Source organism: Carassius carassius, chromosome 12 (genome assembly GCF_963082965.1).
Source record: "Carassius carassius chromosome 12, fCarCar2.1, whole genome shotgun sequence".
Taxonomy (NCBI): Eukaryota; Metazoa; Chordata; class Actinopteri; order Cypriniformes; family Cyprinidae; genus Carassius; species Carassius carassius.
This window is the reverse complement of record NC_081766.1, coordinates 3814259-3841660: the sequence shown is the minus strand read 5'-3', so window position 1 is coordinate 3841660 and position 27402 is coordinate 3814259. Positions and strand designations below refer to the sequence as shown.

The window sequence follows — 27402 nt, the reverse complement described above, 5'->3', positions numbered from 1 at the left end:
CATTTCACATTGGATTTAATGGTAGGTTATGATTAGTTTTTTGGATAGGCCTGTAATTGTTTGTGTCATCGGACCAAGAACAAATGCTGATCCAGTAACATGTCTTACTTGGCTAAACTGTGTTGATAGATGATACATTTTAGAGCATGACTGCACTTACGATCTCCCTGACAGCGGAGCGGCCCAACAGTGAGTCTGGCTTCAGATCCAGAGCGGTGAACATCACCAACCACCACCTGAATGACAGGCAGATGGTCCTTATACATCAACATACCAGCATCTTCTTTCCTAGAGAAAAAAACACGATGCAGAGGAAGAATTATGAACCACAAGGGGGCAATATATCATTGTGCAATGCAACAGAGAGGAGCTGAGTACTGCTTACTGCATAGTACATAATGCACACTGTCTAGTGTGTAAAAAATGTGCAATCATTTATTACATTTAATCAGCAAAAGGCATTGGTTACACATAAATATGGTAAGTATGTGGTTTTTATGGTCATGGAGGCGATATAGAAAATTGTGTTTTTTTGGGGGGAAATTTAAGTTGAGCACATTGCATTTCTATACATAAAGAAAAATTGCATGTTATGCACAATTTGAGATACTATTCAAAAGTTTTGAGTCATTAAGATTTTTTAAAGAAATTAATACTTTTATTCAGCAAGAACACATTAAATTGATCAAATGTAGCAGTAAAGACATTTAAAGGCTTTCAACTTTCTATTCATCAAAGATTCCTGAAAAAATTATCATGGTTTCCACAAAAATACTAAGCAGCACAACAGTTTTTAAAAAAGATAATGATAGGAAATGTTTAGAATGTTAGAATGATTTCTGAAGAATGACGGAAAGCCTGGTGTAATGGTTTTGATAATTCAGCTTTGATCACAGGAATACATGACATTTTAAAACATACTCATGTAGAAATTAATTCAATTTTAAATTGTAATAATATTTCAAATGCATCCTTGGTGAGCATAGGAGATTTAATAAAAAAAAAACATTTAAAAAAATCTTACCGACCACAAACTTTTGAATGATAGTAAATGTAACTGCAATGTGTGCAAATCCAACAAATCCTGGAAAATCAAAGCATCCAATATAACTATGAGACCACCAGGATTGTGTACATCTGGCTTTTCTCTCTGTCCTCTGCAGAATGCATCTAACATGTAAGTCCTACTAGATTCCTTTAGCAAAATGAAAAGAGATTGAGATCGCACCATTGTCTCAGATCTGCATCACAGTTGCAATAGTATCTGGGATCTGTGCAGTTGCGTTCAATGCCACAGGCACATTTCTGCACACCTGGTCCTGAGCCGCCCCAGTAAAAGTGCTTCTCATTTCCCCTGCCAACCCACCATGTGGATGGAGAACCATCTAAAAAAAAAAGAAAGATCTTTCTTACATTTCTCTAAATCTGTTCAGATGAAGAAACAAACTCATCTACACCATGAATGACCTGTGAGTGAGAACATTTTCTGCTAATTTTCATTTAGAATTTTCTTATGAGAGCCATAAGTTTTTACCGCATCATTTACCTGGTGAGTTGAGCAGGTGTGATTTGTAGCACATGTACGCCACATGCTGCTCACAGAACTCAGCACTGCTGGTGACAGCGTTCACCTGAATCACAAAAACATGAGCAGCGCTGCAGGTGAGCACCATATCCAGCATCTGTTGGTTAGGTGTAACAGTTTTCATTGTTAAATTCACTCTGATTTAAGCGGCACCTGTTCAGCAGACATGCTGTAATTGAGTGTGAGCACAGTCTTGTCTTCAGCTCTGGAACCCGCTGCCACAGAGCTTTGAGCTGGAAGTTCATTCACAATGGTTGTCCACACTTTGTCTTCTGAAATACACATATACAAGTGTACCAGTCGGCGGGTATTCAGGTATTAATATATTTCTATAAAATGCCCTCATTTAAATGAGAAACAGTGACACAGGCAAACACTGACAATTAAAAAAATGTGCTAAATGTGCAAAAACCATTGGATGTATTTATTGCTTAAAGCACTAATATCACATTTTTGTCATATATTTGACAATGAACAAAAAAGGAAACAATTTTTCATTAGTAAGGTTTTATAATAGTAAGTTTTATAATGTTAGGTAAGGTTTCTTACACCACAAACAGTCATAATTGAGTAATTTCTTTGGTACCAAAGGGGCACTGATGTGTGAATGCGAGAGATTATTTATTAATGTATTCCTCGTTATGACAATGACTATATTAACACATGATATGAATATATTAACAACTTCAGATGTGCATGCTACACAAGAACCCACTGATATTGTTTTGTTTTAAATCGATAAAAAAAAAAAAAAAAATATATATATATATATATATATATAGTTATTTATTTAAATACAAATATATCTATGTAAACATTTAATTATAAATCTATAAAAATATATATTTCAATAAGTAAATATAATATATTTTGTATAGAAATACATATTTAAATATATTTATATAATACATACAACTTTATATGTGCATGCTTCACATTTTCTCGCTCATATTGTATTTTGTTTTAAATATTTTATATATATTCTGTTAATTTTATATATATATATATATATATATATATATATATATATATATATATATATATATATATATATATATATATATATATATATATATATATATATATATATATATATATTCTTAAATTGTTCTGACCCATCACATTGCAGGTGACTCTGAATGGCTCCAGAGGTCCGCTCCCATCCGGATCGATCCAGTAATTGTCTGAGCTTCGGCCTAAGTGTTTGTACTCCTCACAGGACTGCTCGTACACAGCTGCAGAAACACACAGTGTAAGCATTAAAACAGCCAACACTGCGTGAAAATCTACAATGCTTCATTTCTGAGGGCCAGTCAGCTAAATAAATAATAAGTTAAAAGACCATTCCAAACCCAAATCTCTATTCTATAAGGTTCTCTGCATGTAAGGTTCAGTAAAACTTGCTATATATATATATATTTTTTTTTGGAGATAAAAAAAATCTTGAGGTTCTTTTTTTAGGACATGAGTATGTTAATAGCATTCTAAAGAACTAGAAAATATAAAGTTCCTTGTGAAGTGTTGATTGATGCAGCAAGACTCATTTTGCTATTGCTACATAGCTGTAGCTTCAGAGAAATATGAATCAAAGTATGCTCAAATAAATGTGGGCGATATGATTTTAGATGGCTTACAGTTGTGGCAGGTGGCACCAGAGTATCCAGTTCCTTCACAGGTACATTTAAAAGTGTCTCCAGTTTGAGAGCACTTGCCTCCATGTTCACAGTGGTTTGGCACACACCTGGAGAGAGAGAGAGATAGATTACAGATGCAGGATTACAAGAAGTTGGAGTAATTTTTACTGATCCTTTGCATTGAGAAAGGAAGCTAGTGTTAGGAGATAAGCAGAAAATATATATTTAATAGTCAGCACGAAAAGGTGCAAATTTTAATTAGTTGGATGGTCAAAAAAATAAAATAAAAAAATAAGAAAAGTTTCAAAACATTTCAGGTTGGCACTTGCTGAAGTAATGCCAGTTGAGAAGCTGCACTGAGTCACTATCCTGTTTGATAATTTCTGTTTTGGTAGCTCTATAAAGCCTAATTTCTGCAATCGTTAAGTCCTGTCTGGAGAAGGTTCAGAGAGGTTCCCCTGATCCTGCATGTTAACACAGTCGTTCTGATCAAACAGGGCAGAACACGTGACAGAGCTTTGAGGAACTCCTGCTAAAGAGAGTTAGACGTGGCTTACATTAGCTCCTCGCGGCAGCTTTACAATTTTAAAAGTCATCATGACTCTTATAAATCAATCAGTGACATGACACGAGGAGTGTCTTACTGTTTTTGGGACAGACTGAGCAAAAACGACAATCAAAATACATCAACGTTTTTGGTCAGAACACTGCAAACAAAGTCATTTCTTCATTCATTTGCAGAGTCATCTGTGAAGGCACAGTGCAGCGCGTTCATGAATGAATATGGATGGGTACGGCGGCTTGACTTTATCACAAAGAGATGTTACATTACCATATGAAAGCAATGCTGTAAGGAGAAAATGTTGACTTTTATAAAGCAGAATATGTAAAACAGTTTTGGTTGTATGTAAATTATCACACTGGGTCTCGGCAACAGTGCAAGTTCATACTGACAATGCATTACCTGTCTATGATGGCACACATATCCAGACTGACGTTCTCAAAGCTACCCAGCATGCCTTGTTCCACAGACTGCAGGTCGACCAACTGGTCATCGACATGTATTAGCTGCATGCAGCCCTGAAAGGAGCGCTGTGATGGAGAAAGGTCTGTCCGCGGGAAATATCCTGCACAACAAGGAAATGAAAGTCTCAAATGTGCAGTCATACAAAGTGAATCGAGCTTGCCCAGGAAGATGCTTACATTCAAGTATCCAACATAACTGAATTTTAATTTAATATTATAGGGAGAAGTCAATTTTATTAAAACAGTTTAGAGAGGTGGTTCCTACAATTACCTCCGAAAAAATAATCTCCTCCAGTCCTGATCTGAATGGGAAGAGCAGCTCTCACTGTGGACATCTCGTCTCCATTGATGGTCAACATGGCAATGCTTTCCAGTGCCAGAAAGTGAACGCTGTGCCACTGGCCGTCATTAAGACCAGAACCTGCAGAGAAACGCTTTAGCATGAGCAATGACAAATCTGATTTATTTGTGTTTGTTTCACTGGTTAATGTGCTGAGGGGTTGACAAGATGTTTATATAATAGCTAAGGTGTTTGTGCGTTACTACAAGGGTTTTTCTAGTTGAAACTGCAGAAAGTCTAGAAACTGAGTGAGCTCTGGGTGTGCGTTTTTTTTAGGTGCGATGTTACCTGAGGATATATCCACACGTTTGTTCTTGCCCAGCGTGACATAGATGTGGACGGTAACTTTACCCTCCACAAGGCTGACCTCCACCCCTCCAGGCATGAGCGGGGTAAAGAACAGCAGACCGGTGGGGTTCCATGTCCGAAACTGCAGTCTGACTGACACTGTGTCTGCGTCAGTCCGTCCCGGAAGCTGCAAGGAGCTGGTGGAGTTAAAGAAGGCGGGGAGTGTGTGGGACTCCGTGCAGGAGAACGTCAGGTTATGCTGGAATGGGAAAAGCAGATGAAATTAAAATTATGAAACATTTAAAATCAAAGCGTTTATCAAGGATATCAACACACAGCGCTACAGGAATGATCACAAATTTACAGTACAATTTCAGAGGACAGATTGATTTAAGAGGGAGTTTTAATCAGGAAACTTTGATAGGACCCTACTGGAAAATCCATATAAAACCAGCTTAAGGCGGTGGCTGGTTTTGTCTAGTTTCTAGCTGGTCCACACTTGTCTAGATGTCTGGAATCCCAGCCTGTGGTTTAAGCTGGTTAAGGCTTGCAGACCACCTTGATCCAGGAAAAGCAGCTACCATTGCTCCACTCAATCACCTTAAACTGCCAAAAAAAGGGACTGTGGACCGTAACCACCAGTCATTATGTAGTCATTGTGAATAATCACAGAACAAGCACACAGAGTGAAATAACTTCTCACTTCATGTCTGTCCTCACACACAGAGTAATGTGGGAAAGGGAAGGGAACATCTGATTATTGTAACGTTAGCACAAGGAGAGGAACTGTATCAATTGTAAATTTACTGTGAAATATAAAAGCTGCAAACCTTCAGGAGCTGAGATTACTGTAAACAATACAGAAAATCAAATTAGAGAAATCACTGAAAACAACAAGCATAAAATATGTATTAAGAAAGCAAATGAAAAGAAATTTAGATTTCTTGTTGACTTTAACCAGAAGTAATTATATATATTTTAGAATTTCTTTAATCAGGAATTTATAAAAATGAGGTTTGTGATTTGTCAGAAATGTGATTGACATGAATAAAATCTCAAAACTCAAATATTTTTTTCTAGTTCTCTAAAATACTCTCTAAATCTCTCTAAAATACACTCTAATCTCTAAAAAAAAATTGTAGAAACTACTGAGAAATTGGGTTAAATAATATTAAAAAACATATCCCAGAATAAATCCAAGTATAGTAATATAATAATTATAATACCCTCAAAAAATGGGTTCTTTGAGTCTTAAAATCTTAAAAACTCATGGAAATTTCTACAATGAACACACAGTTTTCTAATTACGTCAAACTCCAAAACATTTTATAGAGTAGAAATTGCTGTGAAATTGCATATGTGAGTTATTGTTGGTCTGTCGTTTTCCTATATCCTTGAACTCAAAAGAACATTTATTTATTTACTCTTCTGAAATTATAGAATTTAATTATTTAGATTTCAATATTTTTATTTTTTTTGGTGTTTGGCTTAGTGTTATGTTGTTTTTAGCTTTATTTTTAGTTTTTCATTTAGATGTTAAGTTTTGAAAAGTTTTTTGTATGCATTAGTCATTTCTATTCTATTCATTCTTTCTATTCATTTCTACTTTTTTATTTTTAAAATGTGCATAGATAGTATTTATAAAGTTTTAGCTTTTAGTTTTAGATCATTTTTTCGTTATTTTAATACTACATTTGATTGCTTCTGTCCTCATTTGTAAGTCACTTTGAATAAAAGCATCTGATAAATGACTAAATAAAAACTAAATAAAAATATAATTTGAACATTCTTACTTTAATTATTTGTTAATTATTTAACATATTGACAGTCCCAGTTTCTATAAATAAAAAAGTAAATAAGAATAAAAACAAGCAGCTTTGTGATTACAGCAGTCAGAAGTATCAGAAATATCTTTGTCTTGGAGCAACATAACACCCAGCAACAGTAAGTCTTTTATGAAGCTCCTGAATTATCTCCACAAGGCATTGGAGAGTGTTCATTTGATAAAAATAGACATGCAAATTTGGCACGTACGAAGCTGGAGGTGTCTACTTTTCTCCTGCGCGCGAGGTTAGTGATGTTGTCCCCGTTGTAATGAATGGCCTCCATGCAGCCGATGTAGTTCTCTCTGCCCCCTGAGCTGGGCTTTGCAGACACAGGCATCCCTCCAAATGTAATCTGGGAATAGACACAGATGTACAGTGAAAGTGATGGAATCATTTACCATCTATAATATAGACAGGTAATAATATTAATCTTAATATAATAACATAATCTTATCTACGCTATCATCTGTTTGAATAAATGCCACCCAGTGAACGTAATCATTTGTGTGCTAAAGACCCAAATCCCAGCAGCACTGGGGTAAAATTATGAAACAGAGGGGGGAGGCTGTAAATGAAACATGAGAGAGAAGATGAGAGAGGAATTTATTACATAATATTCAAATATGTCATTTTGTTAATATCTCTTCTGTGATCTTAAAGGGATAGTTCACCCCTAAATTTTTTACATTGCATGTATTCAGTTCAGAATTGCTGCTATTAAACCAGTTCTTTTTTTAGTATCACTGATGTACTAGCCTACTAGAAACATTCTGAATTAGATGTTATTTTCATATTTTCCATTCAGGGTTCTTATAGTTACCTAAGACCAGAACTAAAACTAACATTAAACCATTTAAACCATTTAAAATAAATAAAGTTACTTGAAATAAAATAACATTAACTGAATATTTTTTTAATTATATATATATATATATATATATATATATATATATATATATACACATAGATAAACATGATGTAATAAAATCAATCAATCAATCAATACAATTTAAATAACAATGAATAAAAACAATATATGTAATATAAAAAACAACTTAAATTTACAAAAATACCAATTCTCTGTGCTGAAACTACGAAGTATCCAGCGCCTTCAACCAACTCAAGATAGCCTTCTGTGCTGCTCCTACACTAGTGCATCCCAATCCAGAACTGCTCTTCATCATCAAGGTGATGCATCCACCACTGGGGTAGAGCTGTATTGTCTCAGCAGCAGAGTGAGCCTCCCAAACTCCATCCATGTGCCTTTTTCTCTAAGAAGCTGCCCCCAGCGGTGGCATGTCATTGGTAACCACAAACTGCTGGCCATTGGCCGGAGGGAGCTAAACATCCTTTTGAGGTCATCACTGAGCACCGCAAACTTGAGTATCTCTTGGAAGCCAAAAGACTTATCACCCGTCAAGCTCGCCGGACTTTATTCTTCACCAGATTAAATTTCACTGTGACTTACCGACCAGGGAGTAAGAACCAGAAAGTGGCTGCTCTGTCCCATGTGTACCACCCTGAGTCAGAGACAACTCCTCTGGAACACTTTCTCTCTCATTGCATAAATGATCATTGTCAGCCCGACTGAGTGGTCCTTCGTAGAAGCTGCATGGTCTTAACCTGATCTGCTGGGAGGTCCTGAGGGACTGATTTATAAGTCTTTTGTAATTTTGGGTTCCCCAAAGACATCGTCTCTGACCACGGACCTCAATTCTTCTCCAGAGTGTGAAACGCCTTCTTCCAGTTACTTAGAATCATAGTCAGCTTGCCATCAGGATATCAAGGTCATTTTGACATGAACATCAGGACAGCTGGAGCTGTTACCTTTCATGGGCAGAGTATGTACCCTTGCAGTGCATACTCAGCTCTCAACTGACCCTTCAGACATTCCAGCGGTCCACCATTGGTTCCAGGAGAGCAAGAGGGTTTGGGACTCAGCTCACATCCACCTGCAGAGGGCAGTTCAGAGACACAAGAGCCAGGCCGACGCTAGAAGATCAGTGACACCTCAGTAATAATCAAAGGCAGAAGGTCTGGCTCTTAACCAAGGATATCCTTCTTTGACTGCTCTGTTGAAAGCTGAGTCCCCACAATGTCTGTCCATTAACAATCCAGAGGCAGATCAATGAAGTCACACACAGGCCAAACTTTCCTCCTCACTACAGAATTTCACCTTCTTTTCATGTATTCCTGTTGAAACCATATACTGATTCTCTGCTGCTTTCTTCTCTAGGGCTTGGTGCTGATGATGTGCCTACTCCTCCTCCAATGGATCCTTCCGAGGAGAATATGTACAGAGTCAACACCATCCTAGACTGGTAGGATGGGATTTATAGACTGGGGGGGTTTGGCCCAGAGGAAAGATATTGGGTTGCCCGTGATGACATACTGGACCCATCTCTGCTACTTAAATTCCTCACCAATCACCCTGATCATCCAGCACCGTGAGGCAGAGGCCACCCCCCTTTGTCGTCTGCAGCAGTCATCAGGAGCTGGCCATGGAGGAAGAGGGGGTCACTGTTACAGAGTCATTAACATCCACAGCACCAGACCCCTACACTTATTTACACCTGCGCCTGTCACATCCAATCAGGACAGACTATTAACCGCTCACCTCAGTTCACTGTTGTCTGGTCTCGTTGTTCCTTCCTGAACGCTACCCAACCACTTACCTGCATGGACTTACCTTCTTCCATTGATATTCATCTGCATCCAACCTCAAGATTCCACTCAACAACACCAGTTCATCCAACATCCAACCTCCAAACCATATTTAATGATGAATAATTCTATTAATAACTTGTTATTTCACAAAACATCTAGATTTTATTGTAATCTGTCATTTACTTCATAGTCCAGGTCCAGATGGTCAAACTCTCCATTGGTGCGGAAGCTCTGCGCCTGCTGGTCGAGTGTAAAGTTGACGCTGCGTCTGTAGCGTTCGATCAGAACAGAGTGCCAGTGGTCGTCATCCAAAAGACTGCCACTAGACACCGATGTGTGACCCTGAATGGAGCCGTACTGATTACTGCCTGAAATAGACACAAGCATCAAAAGCCATTAATGAAATGGGTCAGACGGTTTAAACCAGGATCCGTTCTACAATAGGTAGGGAGACCACACAAAAAGTTTTGCATGCTGTCAAACATAGAACAAAACAGACATACACTACTATTCAAATTTTAGGGTCAATAAGATTTGTCATATTTTTGAAAGAAGTCTCTCATTTATTTGATAAAAAATACTGTAAAAAACGCCAAATTGAGAAGTTTTTTTTTAACATTGAGTTTCTATGTTAATATATTTTAAAATGTAATATATTCCTGGGATCAAAGCTGAATTTTCAGCATCATTACTCCAGTCTTCAGCTGCTTCATCATTTTTGTGGAAACTGTTTTGTGAAAATATTTTGTTCATGATTTGATGTTCAAAAGAACAGGATGCATTTGAAATAGAAATCTTTGCAACATTACAAATGTTTTTACTGCTACATTTTTAGCAATTTAATGCATCCTTGTTGAATTAAATTATCAATTTCTAGTAAAACATTTGAATGGTAGTGTGTCACTATCACTTTTGAGTTTTTACCCAGGTTGATCTGCAGCAGTAGTTTGGCTCGCTGCAGCTCTAGAGTGATATAATCGCCCTGTTGTCCTTCTCCGTGCAGCAGAATGCCATCTCCTTTACTGGTCTTAAACTTCAGTGAGATCACATCCTTCAAGATCTTCATCTTTTTCTGTCTAAATCGATAGGAAATCACTCCTTGGCCATCAAAGCTGATAACATCCGCCCCTGAATGCAGAAATTTGGCTTAGTCTCAAACAAACATATGAAGTCTTTCTCAACCTCCTGACACTTTATCCATTAACGCCAAGTTTATGATGCAACAGTGGTGAAACTAAACATATTTGCTTTTAAAGGGGCCATATCATGAATTACTACGCAGAATTGTCCTTGATCCTGAAATAAACATTTCATGTGTATTATATATTGTTTATAAAAGAGCCTATTGTTGAAGAATAATGCATTTATATTGGACCAACCAAAAAAAGTAAGCAATGCACAAAGAGGTTAGGTAATAAAAGGGTTAAAATGGTTAAAATGTAAAGGATCCTTTTAAAATCAGTGAAAGATACATTAAGGATAACTTCCACAACACTTACAGTAAGCGCAGCCATAGAGCTCCACTCTCAGCCCAATTCTCCCCTCCTCACTCCAGTCCAGTGGGATGAAACGCACGTATTGGGCCACAAAAGGGTGCTGAAGTTCATGGCGCACAGCCTGCTCTGAGTTCCAGTTACCTGAAAATGTCTGAGGCAGAAAGAAGGGAAGCACACTTAATAAATGCATCGAGAAAACCTGCTCCTTTGAGTGAGACACTCCATTACTGCGTACACAGATCAATACAACAGGCTCTCTGAACATATTTTCAGGAGAACTGGCTTTGCATCTTAATTTATTTTCATAAGCACTGTTATTGTGTATTTGAGGAAACAAATACAAGGATGAAATTATGTTTGCAGCAATGTGTCATGGCGCATTGCTTTAACAGACAAAAGTATGCATGATGTTAGCTTTTGAAAATGCAAAATAAAATCCCCAAATGCATAGAAAGCAATGAGATTAAATGGAGAACCTATGAAGACATCTCAAAAATGTCCTGAACTTTGCTCAGAAATTAAAACACTTCAAGCCTTTCTCTTCCTGTCTACATTAACTTTTGTAGCTTTAAAAAAAACATGATTTTTATTTATTTATTTATTATATACTTTTATGGTATTTGTTCATATTTTAAATCATCTTTTTTTTTTTGTGTTAGCAATTTTCTCATGTGCTTCTGGCATTTTTTATTAGTATTATATATATATATATATATATATATATATATATTTAGCTTTGATTTATTTTTATTTTATTTTATTTATTTTATTAATAATTTTAGTACTTACAATTATTTCAGGATTTTAAAACAATTATAATTTTTCACCTAATATTTGGATTTTATGTTATTTCAGCTTTTCAGTACAGCTGGCAATTTCAGTACTTTTAGGTTGCTCTATACTCTTAATGTCTAAAATGTGTCTATTTTTATTTTTCAAAAGACTTGAATTCATTTTAAAACAAAAGCAGATTTTAAAAGTTTTACGTCTAAGTTTTAAAGTCTTAGAAAAGTTTCACTTTTGGCTAATGTGGGACATGTGAGTTTTGTATGACACAGCAGCAGCTGTTACTGTCAAATTTGGTAACCCAAAAACAATATTTACTCCCTGAGCTATAAATCAGAGTTGTCCCTGTAAACTCACCCATATGTTGCTATCCTGCCGATACGGCTTCCAGTTACTTCCTGTGTCACTGTACAGGAGCCTGTAGTGTTTTGTCCAATCAGAGCTGCTGTATCTGCCCTGTGTTGCTATGGCAGTGATCTGTTTCCTGGCCCTGAGGTCCACTTGTAGCCACTGGTACCTGTCAGAGTCTAACGGTGACCATCCTCCATTGCCTTAGAAAGATGAAGCACAAGTCAGAATGTGCCTTAAAATTCATTATGATCGATAGAGATGTTTTTCTCCTTTTTGCAATCTAAGCAAATCCTAATGCATCCTTTATACTTTATCTGCTGTAATCTAACCTCACATCTCTGTCTAAATGTCAACCAATGAGGAGAGAGACTTAGCAGACCTGACATTGGCATACATGCTGTTCAGAATAGCCACTTCATGCATTATTTTTACCATTGTGACTTACTGGACATTTTAATTTAAACAAATGGACTAAAATGCAAATATTTGCCAACAGTTTGCATGCAAAATAATTGTTTTTACATTTTTTTATTGAAATTATAAATAGACAGCACTGGCAACTAAATAAGGTGATGTGACAACAACGTAGAATTCTTCATTCTATTTTTTATTGGGTAATTTACAGTGTACACTACCATTGATACGTTTGTTTATAATTTTGTAATCTTACGAAAGGTTTATATTTCAAATAATTATGCTCTTTTGAACTTTCCTGTTTATCAAGAAATCCAGAAAAAAATGCAGCACAGTTTCCAGAAAAATATGAAGTAAATATGAACTATTTTCAAACATCAATAATAATAAGAAATGTTTCAGCAAATGCAGGAAATCAGCATATTTGAATGATCTCTGAAGGATCACGTGACACTGAAGACTGACGCTGAAAATTCAGCTTTGCATCACAGAAATAAATTAAATTTTTAAATATACTAAAATAGAAAAAAGTTATTTTCAATTGTAATAATATTTCATTATATTACCATTTTTACTGTATTATTATTTTTTGATCAAATAAATGCAGCCTTGTTGAGACATCTTTCAAAAACATTAAAGCAGCTTATCGCTCTAAAACTTTTGAACTGTAGTATACAGTATGTACTATGCAGTACACTTGTATTCAATTCGAAACACATCCGCAGAGTTCATCCTCACCTACTCTCCTGTTGAGTTTTGCATAGCCAGCGCCAAAATCAGCTGCCAACACGGAGGAGCTGGTGAAGGCGCTGTAAGGAAGGGGTGAAGCCAACACCTCATCACACCTCTCTGAAAAAAAAATACAGAAAGACATATGTCTGAAATATTTCTAAACACACTGTGCATTACAATTATAGAACAACACAGTCATTCATATATTCGCCAAAGATAATGCTTCTGACAGAAAATTCATTCAGTATCAGTGAGTTTCTGTAAAATGCAATGGCAGTACTGCATTAATGTCGACATTATGTTCATTATGTAATGTACATTCTGACACTGCATGCAGTTTTTATAATTGCTGTTCTGTTATGCTACTGGTGTCTTTTTCCCTACATTAAGATCAGTCAGAATTAATCTACTTGAAATTCTTTTTATCTCTGTGCATTATACATGAACACACCATCTAAAAGTAACTCAGCATCTCAGCGTAGCAAATTCGTGGTTTGTTTGAAAGTAAAGGTTTGAGATGCAGAAAGCTTTCAGAAGTGGAGCATGTTTCTCACTGAGGGTGCGGTCAGTCTGCAGAGTTGAAATAGGCTCCTCGTAACCCAATTTATCAAGCGAGAGGAGGCGAGATTCAAGGCAAGGGTCTGAGTACTCCTCTCTCAACAAAATGATTCTCTGTTTATGTGCCTCAAGATTTAGTGTTAATGCAAACCATTTAAAATGGTGCATCAAAAAAGAAATGTTCAAATTTATCAAAGCATTCATCTGTTTTAGTTACATGAATTTTTCGTGTTCATTACCACACATTCATATTTATGACCATCAGTGGGGCAAATTAATGGCTGTGAATACCAAGAAAAACTATTGATCACTGGATTTCCTCCCTAACAGGATTACTGCAGGTTTGTAATTGTTAACTAAAACTATTTAATAAATAGTTAAATAAAGCTGAATTCCAATAAAAAGTGAAAAAAATACATGAAAATTAAACCTAGTAAAATTACTAAAACGAAAACTACAAATAGCTTAATTTCTTTTCAAAATATCTTTTTTGTATTCCACAGAATAAAGTACATATGCATATACAGCAAACATGAACTACTTTGTGAGACTTAAACAATCAGTAGTAGTAAACTGTAGCCCAGTCAAATACAAACATGTAAAATGCTTCATGAACAAAAGCAGTACAAAAAAATTCAGCGAGTCATCATGCAGCAGATGGGTTTCACATACAGACGTGAGTGAATATTTTCTGCTGTGAGAGGATGTGCCGATGCTGTTATGACATGGTTCTACATCTACTGAAGCCTTCAGAGATCATGTAAAATGTCACAAAGCATATTTGCAGTGTTGACCTTCAACCAGATGTGATGACGTCTAGTATACGGTATATTTACCAGTAAAACGGAAATGCACTGATTAATTTAATCAGCATGAGACATGCTGACCATGATACTCATGTTAATAAGCACCCAAAGGAGAACGGTTATGGCATCATTTCCATCTCAAAAACACAGTTTTTTTTTAACTAATAAATGTTTATAAAGAAGACAACAGGACCAGTTAAGACATTTATGATGCATGTGACAAGATAAAATCAATAGAGTATGAATATTGAAATTTCAATATATCATTAAATTTAACAACAAAACACAATAAATCACCTTAGATTTGGTAGAAACAGTATATTATGTATGTTTATTACATTCAGAATAAAATGATAACTCAGAATTATCACATGATGCATACAAGTGAAAGTATGTTGTAAGAGTTTATTTTCTACAAATCTACAGAAACAAACCAATGGTGTCTTTATTAAAAGAAAACCCCCTCCATTAATCCCTGAACTCTAGTGCAGCGGTGGTGAATTCCTATGAGCGCTATAATTAGAGCGAGAGGGCGATTGCTCGGAGGATATTCTTTGATCGAACACATATATTGACCGTGATCCTCTCCTGGGATTAACCTTTCATTTACCCAGAGAGCCTCAGATTCTCATGGATTCAGCACTGATCTCTCTCTTCAGCCTCAGGTGCTGTTTAAGATGACTCAGATAACTGAGTCTACAGCACATAGATGAGAAATGGAGGTAATATGAGAAATATGAGACCACCACAAGAAACAGCTTAAAATGCAAATATCAATTCATTATCTATTGGAAACTTTACAATATGCTACTTTACCGACCGACAAACCAGAACTAAACATAAAGGGTTATAAAACACAAGGAAAGTAATTAGAAGAACAGAAACAGGTGGGAAGTAATCAATTAACTCAACAGGAAAAAGAAAATGACCAAATAAGAAAGACACTCAAAAGAAACAGGAGAACGGAAGTCCATGACTGTGACAGTAATATTGTTACATTTTAATGCATTCACTTTACCAGCAGAAACATTTAAAGAGAAAACAGAATGTATTAAAAAAATAAAACATCATTAAATTGTAACGTTTTATGAATTTAATTGATTGGACGTCATCTTTGTTTAAATAAACCATTTAAAATGAAATTCAGAAAAATGTAATCAGTTTTTTGGGGAAAATAAAACAGATTTCATGGGACCTTAAAATAATCTCAACAAGATCTCATTGTTACAAACTGAGGTAGTGCTAAACGTAAAACAAAGTGCAAGAGGAGGATAAGGAATAAATTAGGATTTTACTGACGATAAAGAAGAAGATCAAGTTACATTCACATACATTCAGGTTAGACACATTCACATAACGATATTCAGGTTTACATAACGATAAACAATCACGAACAAGGGAGAACTAAACAGACCAGGTATTTAAACACACAGGTGATGAGGGAACTGGAGACAGGTGGGGATTAATCAACTAACCAAAACTAGAACAGGAAGACCAAAAAAGGAAACAGAAAGTTCATAAATGTGACAGTTCGCCCCCTCCCGGAACGGTGCGTCCTCGCACCGCAAGAGGAATACCAGCGGAGGGAGGGTGGGGGTTCTGGAGGCGGGCGAGGAGCGGGCGAGAAACAGGTTACGAGGGAGCATGGAGGTAGGGACCAGGGCGGAGTGGATGGAGGGAGGAGCCAGGGAGGAGCCCGGAGCAGGAGGAGCCAGATGGTCCACCAGAGACCAGCCATGACGGAGATCCATGGTGGAGTCGACGGCGAGAGGAGCCATGGGGCCAATGACACCAGGGGGCCAACAGGCGGAGACTGCACCGGTGGGTGAGGAGCCCAAGATGGAGCAGCACAGCCGCAGAGCCAGGGTGACGTCGAGGATCCGGAGGGCCTAGGTGGAGCAGAAGGCTCAGGCGACCAAGGCGGAGGCGGGGTCCTGGGAGACCGCTGTGGAGCCGGAGCGACCTAGGATGGAGGTGGAACCAGAGGGAAGGAGGAGCCTGACAGAGCCGGAGGGATGGAGTGACGAGGTGGAACCAGAGGAATGGAGTCCCAAGGCAGCGGATGGTCGACGACTGACCAAGGTGGAGCCGGAGGGACGAGGGAGCCCGGTGGAGCAGGTGGGATGCCAGGCCAAGGTTGGAGACGAGGGAGCTAAGAGCCAAGGCGGAGCCGCTGGGTCGAAGGACCGAGGAGGAGTCCAGGGCTCGGAGGCTGGAGGCGGAGACAGGGCCTTAACGCGCCAAGGTGGAGCTGGAGACTGGCAGTCCAGCGGCGAACCATCGCGCCCAGATGGCCAGGGGCGCCCCCAAGGGGTGGCCAGAGTTTATTCAGTGGTGGCCGTGGCCACCCCTGGCCACCCCTTGGGGGCGCCCCTGGCCATCTGGGCGCGATGGTTCGCCACTGGACTGACTAGGATGATTTTCAGTGTGTAACCTACTATAAATTTAAATGCAGAATGTAAATTCGTAATAGTTTAAGAAGTGGGGGAAAAAATAAATAAAAATGCAGCACATGCTGCAGCCACCAAAAAAGATCGCAGATTGGCAGCACCGGAGTAGTCCCCCCCCCCCGTCGCCCTCCCCCGTCCAAACAAATCACAGAGTGTGCACATACGTCTAGATGGTCTAGACTGGTTCGCATACGCATTTGTAGTGCGTTCTTTCACTGGAAATTTAGAATTATCACATTTTTCAAGATATGGGGCAGAAAATTTATAGATCTATATAGTTTATATAATTTCATATAGTTATTATCACACGAAGAGTTACATTTTTCTCTAAAAGTCAACATAATTACAAGTGTGACATTGCTTTTATACAACAGTTCAAACAAAAATCATTCCAAACACAGCCACTGTTTTGTGTCTCTGAGCAACATGACAGTGATTCGTTCCTGAATAAATCAACCGTTTAAATGATTCGGTTCAATCGCAATGACTCACTTATTAACAGTGACTCACTGCCACCTACTGCTGGTTTTAATTTCATATTTACGGTACCTTCTTATTTTTTTAAATAATTTCGAACATCAGTTTTCAATTTTCTATTTTTAAAATATCAGAACATTATTTATTAATTTATAACTGCAGGCTAAAGTTACCATGTCCCACAGAGCTGCATTAAACAGTGTGTAAAAACATCTCAATGGCACTTCAGATGCAGCTTCTGTTTTCTCTGCATTGCAAAGATCATTTTTGTTGAAACTGATTGCATTTGCTTGGTAACAGCCCAAATGCAAGTATTTGACCTAAAAGATGGTGCACACTTCTAGAAAAAATGGCGTAAAGGTAAAAATAAAAAATTCAGGAGTCATCTGTCAGCACAATTAGAAATAAGATATCAGCACAATTAAAGTGACATTATTGTCTATTTATCGTTATCGATAAAATCCCAGAAATACCAGGGATACCATTTTTTTGTCAATATTGGAAACCCTTAATTATTTTCTCTTTATTTTGGTGTGCCATCCCAAGATTTACTGTGGCCTCATCTGGCCACCGCTGTTAAAATTTTCTGGGGGCGCCACTGCAGATGGCGCGGACTGAGGGTGACCTGCGGGACTGACTGGCACCAGCAGGGATGACGAGGAACTGGCTGGTCTAGGAGGAGGAGAGAGAGGAAGGATGGGAGGAAAGACAGGAGGATCAGGGCTGGACGGAACCAGCGGAGGTGGAGCAGATGGACCGGTAGGTCCAGGAGGAGGTGGGAGAGGGAGGCCGGGAGGGAACACAGGAGACACAGAAGATTCAGAGCTGGGCTGAACCAGCGGAGAAACAGAAGATTCAGAGCTGGACGGAACCAGCGGAGAAACAGAAAATTAAGGCATGGGCGGAACCAGCGGAGAAACAGAAAATTCAGAGCTGGGCGGAACCAGCGGAGACACAGAAGATTCATAGCTGGACGGAACCAGCGGAGAAACAGAAAATTCAGGGCTGGGCGGAACCAGCGGAGAAACAGAAAATTCAAGGCTTTCCTCCACGCCCTCGATCTCCACGAGGACTCCCACGATGCACGGTGTTGCCGGCTCGCACACCTGGTCAGTTGCGCTCTCGAGATCCTGCTTTCTGTCAGTGAATGGCTCGGGCTCTGCGGCTGCGGTGGGCTCTGGCTCCGTGTTTCGGGATGGTGGCTGGCTGGTCTCTGGGTCGGGAGTAGGGCTGGAGATATCCTCCTCGGCGGTGCAGATGGTCCATGACGATCCATTTTTCTCCAGCACCCACTCCACAAAAGCGGCGAAATCCTCTTGGGGACCGTTCGCTGGTAGGCGTGCCTTACTCCGCTCGCTCGGGCCGGTATAGAAAAAGTTAGAGAGCGAGCGGTCGGGGAAGTGGGTAAGGCACGCCAGATCTAAAAAGTCCCTGGTATGGTCTTCCAGCGAACGGTCCAGTTGCTCCAGGCACAGGAGACGGACTGCTGGGATGGCCATTCCGGGAGAGGGAAAAATATATAAAAAACCAAAAAGAAAGAAAAACGCCGCTAAATTAACTAAACTATTTCGGTCCGTGATTCTGTTACAAACTGAGGTAGTGCTAAACGTAAAACAAAGTGCAAGAGGATGATAAGCCTAAGGAATAAATGAGGAGTTTACTGACGATAACGAAGAAGATCAAGTTACATTCACATACATTCAGGTTAGACACATTCACGATATTCAGGTTTACATAACGATAAACAATCACGGACAAGGGAGAACTAAACAGACTAGGTATTTAAACACACAGGTGATGAGGGAACTGGAGACAGGTGGGGATTAATCAACTAACCAAAACTAGAACAGGAAGACCAAAAAAGGAAACAGAAAGTTCATAAACGTGACACTCATATTGCAACTGCATTTTGTACTCAACATTTCTTATCATATTCTTCCAAAACCTGAATATGATCTGAAGTGCTCCTTGTTCATTTTATAGCTCAGTACTTTTACTGTGTCAATCATTGATTTTTCTTTTTCATCCACAGGAACATTGCTATCTGCATCACTAGAATCACCAAACAGAACTGCAGAAATAATGTCTCAAATAATGTATTTTGTCCTCCTCAGTCACCACTCTATGATTCACCACAGGAAAACATTAGCCAGCAGTCTGTTCACTGCTCTGAGATCTGTCCTTATTCTGCCTCTCACCTCATTACACACAGTTCTAAAAGAGCAGCTTTAAATTGACTCGGAGTCTGCTGAGTCGAGGCTGTGTCAAAAATAACCATTGCATCCTCCAAAAAAAGAGGGTGATACTCTCAGGCTGCAGTTTTACTCACTCGTCTTCAGTTCAAGCGATGTGAAGACTCCTACATGTTTTTTCTAATATATATATATATATGTGGGTGTGTGTGTGTGTTTGGGGAAGATGTGATTGATTTTTTTTTGGATTAGTGACCTTGTTCCGAAACCTAGTGAGCTGCCTACCCAGACAGCATTTCATTACATTATCGTAATGTTTTTCACTTTACGATAATGTGAAAAAACACGTTATTGTAAATAATACAAATATCAAGCCTAACTTGTATTAAATCCAGAATACTTTAAATATTTTATTTATTACTAAAAGCATTGATAAGAATGTCTATATTCAAAAGTTTCTATGATTTTCATTTCAAATAAATTCTGTTCTTTTGAACTTTCCATTTATCTAAGCATCCTAAAAAATTAAAATAATAATAAACCGTTATTTATATTTCACAGATATAATGTTTTTACTGTATTTCTTTATTAAATAAATGCAGCCTTGGTGAGCAGAAGAGACTTCATTAAAAAACTCTAAGTAGTACATGCATTTTTCAGTACAATGAGACCTGCTTTTATGAGTTGTGGTACTAAACAACAGTGAAGCAGACACGAGACATTGAAACTGATACCACAGGTTCACTTTCCCGTTCCAGTTTGGCACAGGTTCTGATGCAGACAGTCAAGCCAGCTCACTAGGTTATAAAGCAAAGCTAATGTGTGTTCTCCATTATTTATGCAGCGGTCTTAAGGTACAGTAATAGAAGGAAAGAGAGAGTGAATAAGAAAAGAAAAACTGAAAGGCATATTGCTCTCACCGACAGACTGTATTTGGACAGATAATTCAATTGTCAAATATTTGGGTTCTTTATCAGCATTTGTATGGATTCCCCTCAGCCTGTAGTGAGGGAACAGTCTATTAGTCTGCCAGACAAACAACTCTCTCAACGAGCCAGCAGTGTACTGTCAATGCCTAAAGAACGAGTCTCACAAAGCCATACTTTTGACTATCGGCATAAATCTGCCCAAGAACCACCCACTTAGACTGGACGAGGCCATCTGAATGACATGCTTTAGGAGCGGGGGAATCTGAAATCGATGATAGCACAATAATACAGCAGCCTGCAACACAGAGCGAGCTCAATCAACATGCTGTATACAGAGAACAGTATCGGTATAGCTAGATAAAATAATTCAACAACAGAACAGTGAATAGATAAATGATGTATATGGGAAAATGGACAGACACAGTTTTTGTTTTATCCAGCTGTATAAACCGGTGAGTTGGAAAAAAAAGGATCACCCCCTTATGTCAGTATTTTGTTGAGCCACATTTTACTTTAATTATAGCCTTTAGTCTGTTGGGATCTGTCTCCACTAATGATGTGTACGTCTCTCAAAGAGCCTCTGTTGCTGTGTTAACGCTTCTGTTTCTGCCCCTGTGGCCTTAAAACCAAGTGCTTCAATGAATAGTGTTTAAATCATTCAATCAGTCTACAAAACATTCCTGCTGAGCATTTATTTATAAAATTTGTACTTGTTTATTTTTCACTTCCATGTGTTGCTTGATTTTCAAAACTCCTAAGCTCAACATCTAGCTGATCGTGTACCTTTTGCACTATATCATACTGTGCACCTAGCAACCACAATGAACACCTTAGCAACTACAGTGGTGGGTTTAGGAGTCACCTTAATGAAAATTGTTCTTTTTCTTTTGATGAATGCATTGTTGAGATTCCCATTCATCCATCTAACTATACAAGAAGGATATATAGGAAAAGCAATGCCTTGTACAGTTGACCAATCCTGAACAAACAGGATGTGCTGGCAATAATAATTAGGCATTATCTGTACAGTCATTATCAGTACATATCAGTAATTTAATGATGAAATTACCTAGGAACCGATCAATGTCAAAAGGTGAATACTGACAGCATTAGAACCTTTGGCTATTCTTAGTCCAGCAGAAATAAGAAAATGTAGAGATGTTTTCCATTTGTACTTAAGCACTGAATGAAACGCCATCTGAGTAAAAGGCATTATGAGAGTTATATACATGAAAATGATAACATAAGATAAATATTTGTCATAGATGTGAATGCTACAGATATTTAAGTAATCACCACTGTCTAAACAAATGTGAAGCAGGTTTGACGTCATGATGTCTGATACTTCAGTAACCTATGACGTTATATTATTCATATCCAACCTGATTCACTGTGCTTTTTTGTTGAGTTCCATAGAATGGAATAACCGCATAAAGATTTGTAACAACACACTCCATTATAAACTGTCTGCTGCTCAACATCTCAAAACATGCAAGGACATTATCAGCAGAGAGTAAAATGCATAATTACTACCCTTTTTAAAGCCACATGGCACAAGTAATTAAACATTCATAAGAGTAAGACAGAACTGACGAAAGAATGCAGATCATGCTCCAAACTACAGTAGCTTTTCCTCCAAAGTGTTCTGTTGCAGCCTGTTTCCTTGCAAACTCAACTTTCGATAAAATGCTTGTGATTTTGGAAAGCTCTTAACATTTTTTGAGCAGTATGCATCAGACAGTTTGAAGGAAATCTTTGGGTGTGTTGGAATACTGTAGCAGCTTGTGAATGGGCTTGAAATGAAGTTGAGTATGTTATATAAAACTTACAACTTCTGCATTCAAGGTTTAAAAGTATGCAATTTCATACACTATTAAAATTATTTTTCTTTGAGTCTTTTAGTTTTATCTTCCAGTAAGAAAAAGACAGTTTCACAGAAAAATAAATCATGACTTGGTAATTGTGACTTTTTATCTCACAATTCTGACTTATATTCATGCAATTCTATATTATATCTATGATAAACAATGATATATATTCTGAATTGCGAGATGTAATCTCGGAATTGCAAGAAAAAATTCTGAATTCTGTGAATTCTCTCTATATATCATACAATTCTAACTTTTGTGAGATAAAAAGTTACAACTACATTTTTACAGGCTTCCATATAAAACAGGATAAGTTTGCTTGAGAAACATCACTTATATGACAAAAAGGTTTTGGTATACATAAGATTTCAATTTAAGCAATAATGTTATGTATTTAAGTGAAAATATTAGACATATAGAAAAGGCTTTAAAAAAAAAAAAAAAAAGATTACTCATCTAAATAAAAAAGCATTATAAATAACTCTGAAAATTCTATTTTGCTTGAAATTTATGGTCATAAAACAAGACAAAGATAATGATTAAGGACAGGATTTTCTTCCAGTGCAGCACAAACAATTTTGCTGGAATAACTTTCCCATTGAAACTCCATAAATTGAGTATGAAGACACTAAAAGCTGTTTTACTCATGGCTGAATTCTGCTCATTTGAGCCGACATCTGCTCTAAGTCAACATGTTTAATTACCTTTTGTGGTGTAAGATGTTAATTATAAAGCTACAATCAACAGCCCCATCTTGAATTAATGTGTTGACAGGTCATCACAAATGGTCTTTGTGTGCCTCCTCTTGCTCTCCAAAGCACATCTGCTCATGGGTTCATGGGGGATTGTTCATAAATTGGGATTAGATTGAAAACATGAGCTCTCAAAGCCTGGATGGGGAGGAGGTCCTGCCGGAAGGCTTTGTGTCGTTCATGTGTCCCTACGTGAAACTGTGATTCAGATTCATGGAGCATGTTGATATTTAGAATGAGGAGTAAATGAAGGCTTTTTATCTAGCGTCATAATGGGCTGAATCTCACATAAACATGCTGAGGTCACATTTCTCTAAAATAAATGAAATTATATATATATATATATATATATATATATATTTTTTTTTTGCATTGTGACATTATATTTTCTACAACAATTAAGCCCATTTTGCTCCATAATCTGTTCAGATATTTTAAAAATGTCTTGCTAGAATTCTAGAATCAATACTGTAATTTTATGTATTTTTTAAAATGTAAATAAGTAAAAAGGCAGTAATATATATATGAGTTATTTTACATTGCAGTATTGGGAACTGGGGTGCTTAAATAGCATTAAAATAATGTCACAATGATAAATAAATACATATTTATTTATTTATTTATTAATGGGTTTTTCTTTATGCAAACTGCAATTTTATAATGTATATTATATAATTAAATTTAATCTTTCATATATGATACCTTTAAAAAAAATCCAAAAAAGACAATTCATCTAGTGTTTCTGTTCTCATAAAGACTGTTCTACCTCTTCTTGACTAATGTCCATCTTATTTATGAATGTCGAGCTAACCAAAAAAATTAAAATAAAACAGCAACCTTACAAACCTTTGAAGGTGTGACATTACAGATCTGGAGCGTGAAGTGTTTAGTGGGTGTGTGCTTTTTACCCTCATTGCTTGGAACACGCGCAGGCTTTTGTTCACTCATGTCCATCTCCGGTGGACAAAGGGAGGTGCCTGGTGACGGGGGGAGGGGTGAGATGACAGGGGGCGGCACACACTTTGACAAATCAAAATGGCAGGTGCCTGAATCTAAATGAGCTTCCTCCTTAGCATCACAATAAAAATGCATTACTGATCTAGAGGCACTGCAACAGCCAATGGGAAAGCTCAATGGGATCTTATTAGTCTGTGTCTGTATTACAGAGCACAATCAGGTTGTTTCATGAATGTTTTATTGCCAGTCAGAATAAGGATGAATTTTGTCTGAACCAGCCATGTCCCAAGCCTGTATGACTTTTATAATATGGTGTAATTTTTGTGTGTATAATGAAAATCATTGGGGTCCAGTGTTGTTTGGACCACAGTGTTGCTCAAAATATCTTATTTTGTGTTTTGAAGATGAAAAATATAAAACATTTGTAAAGAAAAATTGTGAGCAAATTAATTTTTCAGTTGATTTTTTCCCAATAACATATTTTAACACTGAATTTTTACAACTTGTCATTAAGAACACAAAAATCTCCATAGTAATGACTGGCCTAAAATTCATCTTAATTTTTGCCTTTAAACAATCCTCAATGAAATACATTGTATTAGGTCTAAATGTCTTGTATCAATCTTTAGTTTAATGGACTTTTACTACTGTAAAAAAATGTAAAAACTGCAGCACTGATGACTCGTGTTCAAAAGTTTTACTTTTAGGCTATACTGAATGTTATCTATGAGAGACTATTTCTCATGCAAATGTTGCCATGGTCTGTGAGGAAATCTTTAAATTTAGATTAAATTTCCATTTTACATAATCTGAGATGAGTGAACTGGCAGCAAACTAATCCACCTTGGGTGGCACACGGCACGCACTTGGTGCATCTCAGATTTCTGTGATGCATTTTTGGGTTCTAGTGCTTGTCCATCTATAATCCCCTCAATCACCCCTGTTTCTTCTGCTTTTTAATTTTTTATAGTTTATACTATATTAAAGGGTGCCAACATGTCCACATATCTCTTTAGGTATTATTTATTAAAGTGTTACCCCAAGTAGAAAAAGAGTCTACATGTTATTGCTCCAGAACCCTTTGTTTCCAGACAGCTTTGACCTGTAGTCTCCATTCTCCATTCTCCATTCCATTCCACTCCAGGGAAGTCGTGGCCTAATGGTTCGAGAGTCGGACTCCCAATCGAAAGGTTGTGAGTTCGAGTCCCGGGCGGCAGGAATTGTGGGTGGGGGGAGTGCATGTACAGCCGGCAGGAATTGTGGGTGGGGGGAGTGCATGTACAGTTCTCTCTCCACCTTCAATACCACGACTTAGGTGCCCTTGAGCAAGGCATCAAACCCCCAACTGCTCCCTGGGCGCCGCAGCATAAATGGCTGCCCACTGCTCTGGGTGTGTGCTCACAGTGTGTGTGTTCACTGCTCTGTGTGTGTGCATTTCGGATGGGTTAAATGCAGAGCACAAATTCTGGGTATGGGTCACCATACTTGGCTGAATGTCACTTCACTTCACTTCATTAGTATATGCCACCGATCTATAATAGCCAGAGGAAAACTGACTACAGTATCAAAACTTAACTTCAGCAAGACTTTGACTCAAAAAAAAAAAAGATAGATCGAAAAAACAAACAGTGTACAAACTACCAGGTAACCCATGTGCATGATAATCATTCATTCGTCAATACTGTTATTTAATCAGATGAATACAGAGTTTATAGCAAAAAAAGGAATTTAAAGGGTCAAATTAATTCTAAATATTTCCTTGGTTACAACTTAGATTTTTTCACAGTGATATATTCATGGTGCCTTTGAAAAGGTGGATAGGTTCTAACTTTTTGAGAGCCAAAACAAGCACCTACTACACCAACTGAGCATAATATTTCATTATTATAAACATGAAATATTATGAAACATTTCATGAATTTCATGAAACATTTCATGAATTATGAAACACCCACATAGACTGACAGCTGATCAGCAAACCCTCATATTCCCATGATGCTCCCATGCAACCAGAAGAGCATTAAAGCATGAAATCTCATACGACCATATGGCATGCATAAATCAACTTCACAGTTTTTTTTTTTTAAATAGACCTGTGTGCATAATCTATTTAAATCACATGATTCTATTCTATTTCAACAAACTATTTGAAAGTGTAACCTAATATGCGGAATAAAGTGTTGATACTGAATAGATGAAGAATCACATGCTGACGCATAATAAGATCATTGAACACACACTATGTACTCACGGGCTCCTGTGCTGAGCTTCACATAAACACTCAAGATCCACAATATCAGCGGCAGCTCCGGTCCGACAATCCGTCGCATTCTCACTTTTATTCCGATGTAAACAAAGAGGACCGCGGCGTTTTGTCCTCCCTTCACTCGCACCCTCCCTGCACGGAAGGGAAGCCTCAGGACTGGTGCTGTTGCAGCGAGATTTAGGTGCGCAGTACAGCCACCTTTCTATATTAGCCAGCAATAAAACCTGTCGGAATTCGCATTGTTTGTCAAAGCGTGTCTTGGAAGAGTATCGTTCCACAGAATGCTCGCATTGTTTCACCAGAGGAGGGTTTCCGTTACGGTCGCTGTCCAGGTGCTGAAGTTAATGAGGTCTCTCTTTACCCCCTCTGCGGATGAAAGTGGTACATTCCAGCAGCGCAGGGAGACGCCAAAAGCTGCTGAAAATATCTGAAAAGAGGGGTGGACCTTTCTTAAAGGGCTAGTACAAGCAAAAATAAAATTCGTGTTAGCATTACCTTAAACATGAGGTATAACCCTCATGTGTTTCCAAACCTGAATGTTTTATTCCTAAATGGAAGACAGAAGGAGAGGTTTGGAAGCGTTCACATAATAATAATAATAATAAAAATAATAATAATAATAATAATAATAATAATAATAATAATAATAATAATAATAATAATAATAATAATAATAATAAATAATAATTATTATTATTATTATTATTATTACTACTATTATCGATCAAAAATCAAACAGGAATAAAAATAAAAGAAATGCTTTATTAGAAGACATATAGTATACAAACAAGTATTCCTTTCAATAAAAAGAACTAAAGAAAAACAGCTTGAATATAAATTTGAAATCTAGCCTATATAATTTAACTGAAGATTAATTTTGCCCTGGGTAATTAGTGGAGGTCTTTGTTAATCAACTGTTTCTAAGTAACTAATGAAACAAACGGTGCATTTCCCTTTAAACTGTCTTCAGAAAGCAGCTGCTACCAAAATAAGGGAATTTGA

At 37.5% G+C, this 27402-nt stretch overlaps 1 protein-coding gene across 1 annotated transcript in view; it reads right to left on the bottom strand.

The window, feature by feature from the left end:
- The window catches only part of LOC132154506 (contactin-associated protein-like 2), a 35826-nt gene extending 9070 nt beyond the window's left edge, over positions 1 to 26756 (bottom strand). Inside the window, exons 1-16 of the mRNA XM_059563085.1 lie at positions 26386 to 26756; positions 13152 to 13262; positions 12006 to 12199; positions 10866 to 11013; positions 10291 to 10494; positions 9550 to 9734; positions 6908 to 7051; positions 4874 to 5132; positions 4517 to 4666; positions 4184 to 4346; positions 3220 to 3326; positions 2701 to 2820; positions 1739 to 1857; positions 1547 to 1631; positions 1229 to 1385; positions 161 to 288 (exon numbers count right to left, since the gene is read on the bottom strand). Coding sequence (XP_059419068.1) covers positions 161 to 288; positions 1229 to 1385; positions 1547 to 1631; positions 1739 to 1857; positions 2701 to 2820; positions 3220 to 3326; positions 4184 to 4346; positions 4517 to 4666; positions 4874 to 5132; positions 6908 to 7051; positions 9550 to 9734; positions 10291 to 10494; positions 10866 to 11013; positions 12006 to 12199; positions 13152 to 13262; positions 26386 to 26464 — 2353 coding nt within the window. The 5' untranslated portion in view covers positions 26465 to 26756. The remainder of the gene's footprint in view (positions 1 to 160; positions 289 to 1228; positions 1386 to 1546; positions 1632 to 1738; positions 1858 to 2700; positions 2821 to 3219; positions 3327 to 4183; positions 4347 to 4516; positions 4667 to 4873; positions 5133 to 6907; positions 7052 to 9549; positions 9735 to 10290; positions 10495 to 10865; positions 11014 to 12005; positions 12200 to 13151; positions 13263 to 26385) is intronic.
- Between the last annotated feature and the right edge of the window lie 646 nt (positions 26757 to 27402).